Source organism: Apteryx mantelli, chromosome 6 (genome assembly GCF_036417845.1).
Source record: "Apteryx mantelli isolate bAptMan1 chromosome 6, bAptMan1.hap1, whole genome shotgun sequence".
Classification (NCBI taxonomy): Eukaryota; Metazoa; Chordata; class Aves; order Apterygiformes; family Apterygidae; genus Apteryx; species Apteryx mantelli.
In genome coordinates this window covers 34,360,689-34,371,622 of record NC_089983.1, presented here as the reverse complement: position 1 = coordinate 34,371,622, position 10,934 = coordinate 34,360,689, and the positions used below count along the sequence as shown (strand labels likewise).

At 40.7% G+C, this 10,934-nt stretch overlaps 1 protein-coding gene across 2 annotated transcripts in view; it reads left to right on the top strand.

The window, feature by feature from the left end:
* Positions 1-1,361: 1,361 nt before the first annotated feature.
* Positions 1,362-10,934, top strand: part of XRCC5 (X-ray repair cross complementing 5) — a 55,122-nt gene continuing 45,549 nt past the window's right edge. The window contains exons 1-5 of one of the 2 annotated variants that reach the window (XM_067299234.1): positions 1,362-1,448; positions 5,292-5,405; positions 5,963-6,146; positions 7,363-7,411; positions 9,112-9,234. In XM_067299234.1, the coding sequence (XP_067155335.1) occupies positions 1,428-1,448; positions 5,292-5,405; positions 5,963-6,146; positions 7,363-7,411; positions 9,112-9,234 (491 nt within the window). In that variant the 5' untranslated portion in view covers positions 1,362-1,427. The remainder of the gene's footprint in view (positions 1,449-5,291; positions 5,406-5,962; positions 6,147-7,362; positions 7,412-9,111; positions 9,235-10,934) is intronic. The other variant, XM_067299235.1, reaches the window with a different exon arrangement.

Sequence of the window (10,934 nt, the reverse complement as noted above, 5' to 3'; positions counted from 1 at the left end):
GCAGTCAGGGCTGGGCTTTTACTCCCTAACTCTGGCATAAAATAGTTAAAAATAAAATGTTTATTGATTATGATGCTTTGAAAAAAATGCTTTGCTGCTGGTGTGTGAAAGGCCACTGCTGATGAAGTTGATCAATTCTTGTTACTCCTTACTTTCTGGTACGTGTCTGTGTACATCTCGTTTTACACCTAGACTGCAAGTTCTCTATGTCAGGCACCAGTTGGGATGCAGGATTGTACGACTGCTAGCCCAATGGGCTTTTAGTCTGTGACAAGCTCTTCTAGGGACTAAGATAACCTCAGTAATAATAATAATAGTAATAATAGGCAGACCTGATTGCCTTGGTTGATTAATCTGAAATCGCCTTAGAGACAGATTCAGCAAGCCAATGCACAACTCTCTCCTGGAGCTGCGGACAGCTTTTCCCGTATTCCCATAACATGTTCCTCACATTGCCAAGCTGCTCTGTTCCTTTATATGCAAAGTGCTGTGAAGAGAGAATCCCTCAATTAGCAACATCCCCAAAGCAGGGTGATGTGGGATGGGGGGGAAATGGGATTTTGTCTCCAGGCACGGCTCGATTTAAAAAAAAAAAAAAAAAAAAAGAAGTGTGCGTGTTGGTAAGGTCAGTGATCTGGTACAAGGTTTTTGATGCGTTTATATGAGATTTACTCTTTTGCTCCAACCAGGCATACCAATATCACCACTTTCCAGCCCGTTTTCAGAACAATTAAAGATAATAATGTGTTTTTTGAAATACACTGAGAATAAAAGGAACACTAGTAATGATATTGTCAAAGGATACAGGGAAGGTAATAGAGAACAAGAAGTAGCATTCAGTACATGCAGTGAAGTATGTGCTAGTCTCTATAACACCCTGCTGCTGATTTAATATCCAACAGTTACCAAGAAATACGTGAAAAAAAATCTATATTTGGACACTTTTAAATCAGCAGGCTTCAGTTCTATCCAAGAGCCTGGATATGATTTGGCTGAGAGAGTCTCTCGGTTAATGCTGTGAGAAAGCTGCTGTTGTGCCAATACGTTAAAAATAAATAAATAAAAATCTGGGTTGGGGGGGGGGGGTGTCCCTGGGCTGAAGGCAGCTTACCCGGCACGTCCGTGGGGCCCGGGGCCCCTTCCCGGCGGTTACGGCCCGCGCAGCCCCAACGGTCATGAGGCCGCGCGTGACCCGCGCGCGGGGGAGGGGGCCCGCGCCAGGCCGCCCGCCCCCACCGCCCCTCCCCGTCCCTTTGTCTCGCCCCGCCTGCGCCGCGGCCGGCCGCGAGGTGGCGCTGCCCCCCCCCCAGCCGCGCCCCCTCTCCCGCGGAACGCGCGGCGCCGCCGCCGAGTACCCGGGGGACGCGGCAAGGCGGGTTGCCGGCCGGAGCCTTGAGCGCGGCGCACAGCCTTCCGGAACGAGCGAGATGGCGCGGAGCGGCGGCAAGGTGAGGGAGGGAGGCAGGAGGACCGGCGGGGTCTTCCAGCATCCCGTCAGCCTCTGGGCCGCCTCCGCTCGCCGCGCGGAGGGGCTGCCGCAGGGGCGGCCTTTGCGACGGGCCTCGGCGAGGCGGGGGACGGGGGGAGAGCCCCCGTGTAACGGCCGCGGTGGCGCCTCGCGGCGGGCTGCCGCGGGTGGGTGTCCGTCCGTCCGTCTGTCCCGGGCTCGGCAGAGCGCCCGGGGCGGGGGGCGACGCGCGGCTCAGGCCGCCGCGCGGGCCTCGTTCCGCCGCCGGTTCTGGGGGCCGCGTGGCGCAGTTCGGTGTCTCCGCAGCCCCTCCTGCGCCAGGAGCTTCGGCCGCTCCTCGAGTTTATTCTGTTAGCGCGTTTCCGTAGGGTGAAAGTGGCCGGTCCGCTGGTGTACACCTCAGGGAACTGTTTTACCACTGTTAGTTTGTCTGTACTGCAGTCAGCGTGGGGTTGCAGCTTGTCTGGAAACACCCAGGCTTGCCTTAAGTGAGCAAATGTGGGTTTTTGTAACAAACAGCACAAGAACCATAGCCACAAAACCCATCTAAGAAACTGAATAATTCCCTGGCCATTAACCTCTCCTAATCTCTGAGTTGCCTACTGGTACAAAGCTAGCAAACTCAAAGTGACTTCAGTTTTTCTGTCTTAGGTGCACTTTTGACTGCAGTGCAGATATAGTCATTGCTCTTGCTGAAATCATGGTAGAAATAGTTTTGCTTTGTACCAAACATAGTTTGGTATGTTTAAGGAATCCTGCTGGCAAAAGCTGTATTAAAAGCTCTTCTGATACAGAGTAGTTTAATATCTGCTCAACATTGGTTTTGTCTGTTTTGCAGACTAAAATGCTGTTGTAGTTGTATCCCAGTTAGCTTTATTATAACTAGCCTCAGCACTGAGAGGTTGGAGATAAGGACAGGCGCTTTTAGGCATCACCCTTATCAGTACTTGAACAAAGTAGGTTAATGTTAGTTCAGGTGTGACAACGTTGTCCTACAGTCACTCATGCTGGGTGTCTTACAAATGTACCTTAGTGTACAGCACCTGAAAATGGCAGTAGTGGATGCTCAAAGAGGGGATGCACAGAGGTTAATAACAGATGAAGAGACCTATAGAGGAGGATCACAGAAACCTTTGTGGCCAAGCGCCCTGCTCCTGTCTTGAAGCAGGGTTCTACACAGCTGAACAGGCACAGGACTACGAGTTTGCTGTCTTTCAGGAGAGCATGTTAGCAGCTGATGCTTGATAATTTTCTCTCAAGCACAACGGTTGCTCTTCATTCCTGCACCTGCTGTTTCTTTGTGCTCATCCTGCCAACTGTAAAGAGCATTTTACCCCTTTTGGGCAATAGGATTAAATCAGCTACCAACCATTGTGTGTGTTGAGGCAGGATGGTGACAAGCAGAGGAGGGCCTGCAGTTACTGAGGCTTTTGGAGAACCTTGTCACTGCCATTCCTCGGGCTGGCAGGGGAGCGGTAACAAGGCTCTTGTGACAACCTCATGCAGCCACAGTTACTGGCCTTGTTCCACTCCAAGGCTCTGTGCAGACCTGGCTGCCTCAGAGACATGAATTCCCAGCTCCCAGGCAATCCACCAGTGAAGGGTGAATGAGGAGCAGAGCGCTGGGAGTGAAGGATGTCTTGTGGAGTTCTTTTACACAGCCCTTTTTCTCACTCTCTTCTTCCCCTGCCCTTTTCTGGGAATGGATGTACTATGTATGTGGAGGAAGGCAGTTAAACCTATGGCTAGGTGTACCTGTGTACCTAGGAGAGGTACAAAATGTATTCTGGAAAGAGGAGGAAGATGAGAAAATAGGTTGGCAACTGCTGATACAGAGCATTAGACATCTATCCTGGGCAAACAGTTCCTACTTACTTGATATTTAAAAAAAAAAAAAAAATCCTGTCTATCTGGAGACAAAAGAATCAGAGTTTTTTGCTTACAGGTATTTAAAAATGTGCTTGGAACTATTTGTGGGCCCATGCAAAATTGATTAGACCAAATCTTATAATCTTTTCTTTGTGTTCATCCCTTTGCTGCCTTTAAGATGTACATTGTTGTGGCATGTGCTGATAAGCGCCCTTATGTAGGCCCTGGAGCAAAGCATGTGTGTGAGATTCTGTATGGATCTGCCTCACCATCATGTTACTGTGTGAAAGAGGGAGCATTACTGACTATGGTAGGTGCTGCCAAGTGCACAGAGTAAAAAGGCAAAACAGGCAGTTTCTCTTTACTCATGTTTATTTTATGTGCCAACTGTGTGTGGGTTTTTTTGCAGGTACTAAACTGTTGGAAATTTGTTCTTCAATTTTTTTTTTTTTTGTATACTCTTTTCATAAAAAGTCACTTATGGAAAATGACCATTTCATCTCTCTTACCTCACTTTCTCAGAAGTCTCCAAAAATATAAGGAGAAAATGTTCACCTTAGCCAGCCTAAATGAGACTTCTTAAAAGAGTTTGGCAGGGGTTGGCTAAGATACTCTCATCCTACCTGGAAATCTTCAATAGAGGGACTGCCTTAAACAGTTGTGATGGCTCAGGAGCTACTCTAAAAAGAGTAGATCTTGGTAACATCTATCAAGACATACTGTCATAAAAATTGTAGCAGAAGAGTTAAGCAAAGTACTTTTTGTACTCAGGTTGATTAAGTAATAGTTAATGTGCAGCACCTGAAGGTATCCAGGGACCAGGCACTGTTTGTGCATTCCTCATTCCATTACCTAACAAATGTTGACAACACATCAGACAGTGAAATGCTGTACTGCTCTGCCATTAAGTTTGTCTCATAACAGTAATTTAATGTCTATTTATTTCCTTTATTCCTATTGGTTTTAGAAGACTTGCACTACTTGAAATAGCTTTGCAGTATTATTTGAATGGAAAAGCAAAAGATCACTTTGATTTCCAGTTGAGGATCTCAGAATACTTTAAAAAAAAGTAAATTTTTACTGCATTCTGGAAGAGAAATGTAGCTGAGTCAAATGCAGTAAGTCCTCAGAAAAGCAGACTATAAAGCTTGTTTCTCTTAGTCTTCTGTTTTAATGCCCCCATCATTCTGGCAGCTTCGCTTTTAGACAATTGGATATATTTTGTATTTTAAAACGAGGTGACTGTCTCCAAACTAAAAAATATCTAACTTTCCTCTATTCTGGCAAACCTTTTTTTTTTTTTTTTTTTTTTTTTTTTTGTGGGCAGTGTAATTTAAGTTACTTGCTGTCCACAAGAAAAGATGTTGATGTGTGTTTTAAAAATTGGTTTAGTCAGTGACTACAAATGTGAACTGGCTTTTTGTCACTTGCAGTGGCAAGGCAAAACTTTGCCTTCTGCCTGGATGATGCAATTATTGAGGTTAACCAAGATAAGCAGAGTCTATGAAAAAATTTAGAGGAACTTAACAAAGCTAGTTGAATGGACAATACATTGCAGATAATATTCATTATTAATAAATGCTGAATAAGAGAAAACGGAGGAAACAGTTTGATTTTTATTCACATCCTGGTTTGTAAATCAATCGAGGGAAAGACTTAGGCGTTGTTGTTTATAGATCAGTTAAAGCAATGATCAGAAATGAAAATTCCTATGCTAGCTTGTGGCGTTTAAGTCCCTAAATTAAAATGGGATTTCATGCTCCAAGTCATTAAGAGCGTAGCTCATTCTACAGACACTGGGGCTCACTGCAGAGGCGCCCCTGGTAGCAGTGGTTGTTCTGGCTTTGCCGCTGGAAGCCATAGTAGTACAGCCAGTCTTACGTTCCCGAGTTAGACCAAGCAGTGACCTATTGGCCCTTTTACATTCTTATTCAATATTGTGTCTCCTTTTTAGGCAGCCATAGTGCTGTGTCTGGATGTGGGGTTTGCAATGGGCAATGCTGCTCCTGGTGAGGAGTCTCCGCTTGAACAAGCCAAGAAGGTTATGACAAAGTTTTTGCAGCGACAGGTACTTGTGACTTTACATGTGATTAAAAAAATGTTAAAAATGAAAAGGAAACATTTACATTCGTGAAGTATTTTTTCCTCATTTCTTAATAATTGAAGTAAATGAGAAATGAGTAAGGAGTAGTTTCTTTTCATGCAGGAATAACAGTTCTCTTCGTTTCAGCTGTACTTTGTGGATGAGATCTGGTGCTTCGATTGGTCACTCTTTTTCTTTAGACCAAAAGAAGTTTTTAGGAAAAAAAGAAGTAATTTTTTCTCAAAAACTTTTCAGCATTCTTAAGATTGTCTGTACTGAAGACTCATTTGGAGGAATAAGTCAGCCGGTTTTGTTTGTTGTATCCCAGATATCCTCATGTCAGTCTGTTTAGTTATATCTAAATTAATAAACTCCGTGTGTGATTACATTTCAGTAGGATTACATTTGTGATAGCACTGAAAAAGTAAATCCACTATAACTCACCCTCCATTGCAAAATTGGTTCAGCTTGCTGTCTTAACATAGGTACGTATGAATCTACCTGTGTTTTTATTACCTGTTTTGTATTTTCCTTTTTTCTAGGTTTTTGCTGAGAGTAAAGATGAAGTCGCTGTAGTTTTGTTTGGCACAGATGGTACTAGGAATGACCTTGCTAGTGGGGATCAATATCAAAACATTACAGTACATAGATCGCTGATGCTGCCAGATTTTGATTTGCTGGAGGATATTCAAAATGTGATTCAACCAGGCTCTGAGCAAGCAGACTGTATCCTTTTTGTTGTAGAACACCTCTTAAACTGATTCAGCTCCAGAGAAGACAGGAAGTAGCATTGTGAAATGGGCCCAGAATCGCCACTGAAGTTGTAACTGCAGTCAAAGTTCAGCTAATTTGGTGTTGTAAATTGTGTTCAAAACCAGATTAGCTGCTTTTTGACATTCTTATAAGGTAGCAGATGGAGTCTTGGCCTCAGGGAATTGTTGCTCTTATGAAGTGTTCTATTAATTAAAGAGAAAAAAGATAGCAATAATACAATTGTAGGCCTCAAATAAGGTATGTCTGTTAAATACAGTGTTGCAGAACTTAGTGCATGCTTTTTCATTAAATAAACATGTTATTTACAAAATATGTCATGTGTCAGCAGAAGTATTAGAAGTCAGACAAAGCAGAATACACTTGAGGTTTATCAGATTGGTTTCATTATGGAGTATTTCTAACATTGTCAAGTATCACTTATTAATTTGAATTGTTTATTCTGTTGTTAGCTATTTGGGATGAAGAGTTAAAATAAGGCTATCTGAAGAGCGTTCCTTTGCATGTTTCACTTAAAAAATGTTCCGGTTTACCTTGTTGTCTTCCCTCTTTCTGGGAAGAAATCAACTTTTTTTTTTCCCCAAAAAAAAGTTAATTGCTGCCTCTTCTGTCAGAGGGAGCTGTTTCAGAGAAGCCTACAGCCAGTCAATTGTATCTTACCAGGAGTAAAGTCATTCTGTCTTTGAGTGAACAAGTTTGAGCACAGTGATAAAAATGTGTTCGCGTTGAAAATTATTCTGAGAAAAAAATTATCAAGAGATGTCAGGTGCAGATATCTTAAAGGGAAATTAACATGAGCAAATGATATTCTGTAGTAAAAATACAAGTAAATTTTATTTGTGGATATCAAATAAGGTTGTAACTGTAAAAATTAGATTATTCTTTCATTGGGCTTCAGCTTCCTCAAGGCTGTCATGGACAGTTAAAGGATCGGGTCCTGAAACAGTCTTTTTACTTTTCCATCGAATAAATGGGAAAAAGATCCTAAGACAGGCAAACTATTTAGGGACTTCTTGCACAGTAGATATTTAAAGAATGCTCTGTTCAAAAATGGTTTGTTTGTTAAACCTAAATACATGTATGCCTATGTCTGAGGGTGTGAGAACAGAAGTTTATGTCACTTTGTGACATGATTCATGTTTTAAATGAGATTTTTCTTTAATTTACTCAGTTCTGGATGCAATTATTGTATGCATGGACTTGCTTCAGAAGGAAACAATGTAAGTATGTAACCTACAGTCTTTTAAAAAATTCCGAACCCAAGCGTCAGAGCTGATCTGCCTTCTTGTCAGTACTGCAGTATTGTGTAAATATGGAAGGTGCTTTAAAAAGAAAAAAAAAAATCACTACAGGATTCTGTCTCTGAAGAGTCCCCAGGAGCAATCTAGCTTTTCCAGATAATTTAAGAGCTTTCTGATTCCACTGAGGGTTTTGCACTAGATACATGAGAATATTAATGCCACTGTACAAGGCATGAAGATATCACTTAAAATACTGTTACATTTCTTGTTATCTGTTCTCAAGAAACATTAATTCAGATGTTAAGAGGTGTCGAAAAGGGATACTAAATTTATCAGAGTAATAGCGTATCTTACAAGTTAAAAAAAAAGCCTAGAAAGTCTGAGTTTCTTCAGCTTCGCAAAATAAAGGCTGCTGGAGATAGGTGGTAGTGTGTAAATATATAGGGTGGGGGAGAAAAATATGTAGTAGGAAGAAAACTGTTCAAGCTGAAGGATAATTTTGGCACAAGAACAAGCATTATAAAGTTGTCTGTGAATATACTTAGAATATAAAAATGATGGTTTCTAACAGGTAGTGGACTGGTGCTCTAATAGGAGTGCAGAGCAAGGGAGAGAAGCTTAATTTTTTTTAAGATGAAGATTGAACACTCTTGAAAAGGATTATATGATCTAATTGTGATTACAGAGGACTGAACTCAGTGATGCAAGTTTGTATTTTTATGAATAAAAGCTAATCTGGATGGAAAACTATACCAGTTTAACTGTTAAAACTGAGTTGTGAATTAAAATCACTGGATTTATAGCAGTATAATCTTAAATACCTGTAAAGTATGCACAAACCCTCTGGTATGGGGTTTACTTTCAGTTGAGGTAATACTGTTGAGGAAAAAATCAAGAAAATCACACTTATGCTTGACATTTGCTTTTGTTCTGTAGCTGGCAGAACTTTCTAATCTTGTTGTATTCTAAACTGACTTTACAGTGGGCCTTTCCAGTCAGTAAGTTTAGATTCGATAAGAGCAAAGAGCAAAATTAACTTCTGAAGATAGTCATGGATGAAGTCTTCATATCAAGTTGGAACATTATTTTTAACGTTAATTTCTGAGAGAGAGCTTAGCATATTAAGTAGGCTTTAAAGTCCTTCTTATCCAATGATTCTACTGAATTAGCTTCCTAGAATGGAAAATCCCCAGCAACGCCTATTTAAAATACATTTAACACTTTCACAAGAACAGGTTTACAGCTGGAAAGAAAACATTCAATATCATACATAGCAACCTAACGTATTTCAGTAGCATCAGATCTACATTGGGGAAAACTGAGAGAATGCCACTTGCTTTGATGTAGTTAATTTATACAATCAAAGGACTACATTCCTCAATTTTGGGGGAGAGGTGTATGTAGAGGAAATCCTATAAAAGAAATTAATTTGTCCTAAATAGTATTAGCAATAGCAGAAAGAGCAACTTTTGCCAAATAGGTTTATTTCAATCATATTTAGAATGGCATCTCCTCTTCTTTTATTTATTTTTTGTTACAAGTATAGTACTTTGAGCTTCATTTTTGTGAATATATAAAAAAAGCCTTCTAGATAATATTTTTGAGATATGTGTATGTATACGTACGCGCACACAAGCACACACAAACACACACATAAAATGTTCTTTTGGTATTTTAAGAGGAAAGAAGTACGAGAAGAGACACATTGAACTGTTTACAGACCTTAGCAGTCCTGTCAGTGAGGATCAGCTGGAAATTATCATCGCTAATTTGAAGAAAACTGGAATTTTGCTTCAATTTTTGTAAGTATGGAAGTGGCTGTTAAACGCTGCCATTTTCATAGGGAAATTATTATTCTTTTTTTAATAGCCATCTTAATGGACCTGCTTTTGTGGTTGATGTATTGTTTCTATAGAGGTTTAACTATATGTAATATGATTGTTCTAAGTAATTATACAGATATATGGTATTATTATGGTATGGTATTATATGGATTACACAGTGTGTGAGTTCGAGTTAGGAACTAAGTCTCCTTGTTTAAGTAATGTACAAATACACATTAAAATAATGGTTTCTTCTCTAGTTAAGCTTATAGCCAAAGTTTAAAACAGGAGACAAAAGTTGTATACAAGCAGAGAAGTGGGAAACAATGAGGCAGAAATAGCTTGGGAAACAGTGGTCTTGTCACAGCAACGGTCTAGACCTTTCTAGATAAGAGAGATACTGGGAAGAAATAATGAAGTGGTATTGCAAATATTTATACCATAATTCTGGTGTCAAGAGGGAAGTGAGAGGGAAGAGAAGGAAAATAGGTTCGTAGTGATGGGCTTGGTTGGAAGATGGAAGCAGTATCTTAAGCATTATGACCAGAATCCCTTGGTTTTCTTGGTATAGGCATTGATCAAAAAAATCAATAGTGGTATTGGAATCTATATTGCTTGTTGCTGGAGAAAGTTAAACCTTTTGTTTTACTTCTGACCATTTTTAGTACTTATTGCCCGAGTCCAACATTCTCTAAGGAGCAACATTGTGAACTTGATAAATTTATCAAAGCCATTTGTGCATCCATCTGCAAGATGACTGAGGCATTCTTAGAAAGCATGTTAAACTAATATATAGGCATAGACAGGAGGTTGTGTAAGGGAAAAGGTAGATGGGAATAATCTGGCTGAAAATCCCTTCCCCCCTGAAAGGTGAATTCAGCAGAAATGTCTAATGCCTCTTGATCCTCCACAGAAAATCTTCTGTGCTTGGGAGAGGCCGAATGTAAAATGTCAGGTTATTCTCATGTTCTGTCTACACAGCGAAAAGAAGGCATGCTTGAAACATGCATTGGCATGTCTCTTCTAGTTTATTTGAGCTATGTTGATAACATCGGCAGTAGAAACACAACACCATGAACCTGAGCGCATGCTGTCAGCCAGAGTACATGTCTTTCAGAGACCTGTTATCTACTCTGATAGCTAGTGCAGTTTAAAGCCCCTGCTGCCTCGTCTCCATACAGGTTTGCACTACCATCACATGTTCACATTGCAGTTTAGTTGTCCTGTGAGACTTCTGATGCATTTTTTCATTTTCTTTGCCTGCAACATAGCAAAGGAAAATCCCTATGGCTAATATAAGCACTAGGGAAATGTTGTTGTTACAGTGTCAACTACGGATTTACACCCTGTCTCCCAGTCTGCATAAACAAATGGTGCTTTGAGAAATACCTATACAAATATATAATTCTTGGGATGCTGGTTAAAAATAATTTCTTGCAAAACCATGTTCTTTTGTTACAACCTGTTCTTCCATCTCTCATGCCCTGATTATTGATTAGATTGTAACTTGTGGCAGATAGTTGGTCTTCCTCCCTGTTGCCAAGGGTGGAGCGCATACCGAGCACTGTGTAGCTTTGGTATGATGAAAGTAATCTAACTTCTGTGAATCAGGAGTCTGAAGCTTTTTGCTCCTATAGTGGCTTTAAAATACAGTTTTCCTATCTGTCAATGGATGTTGC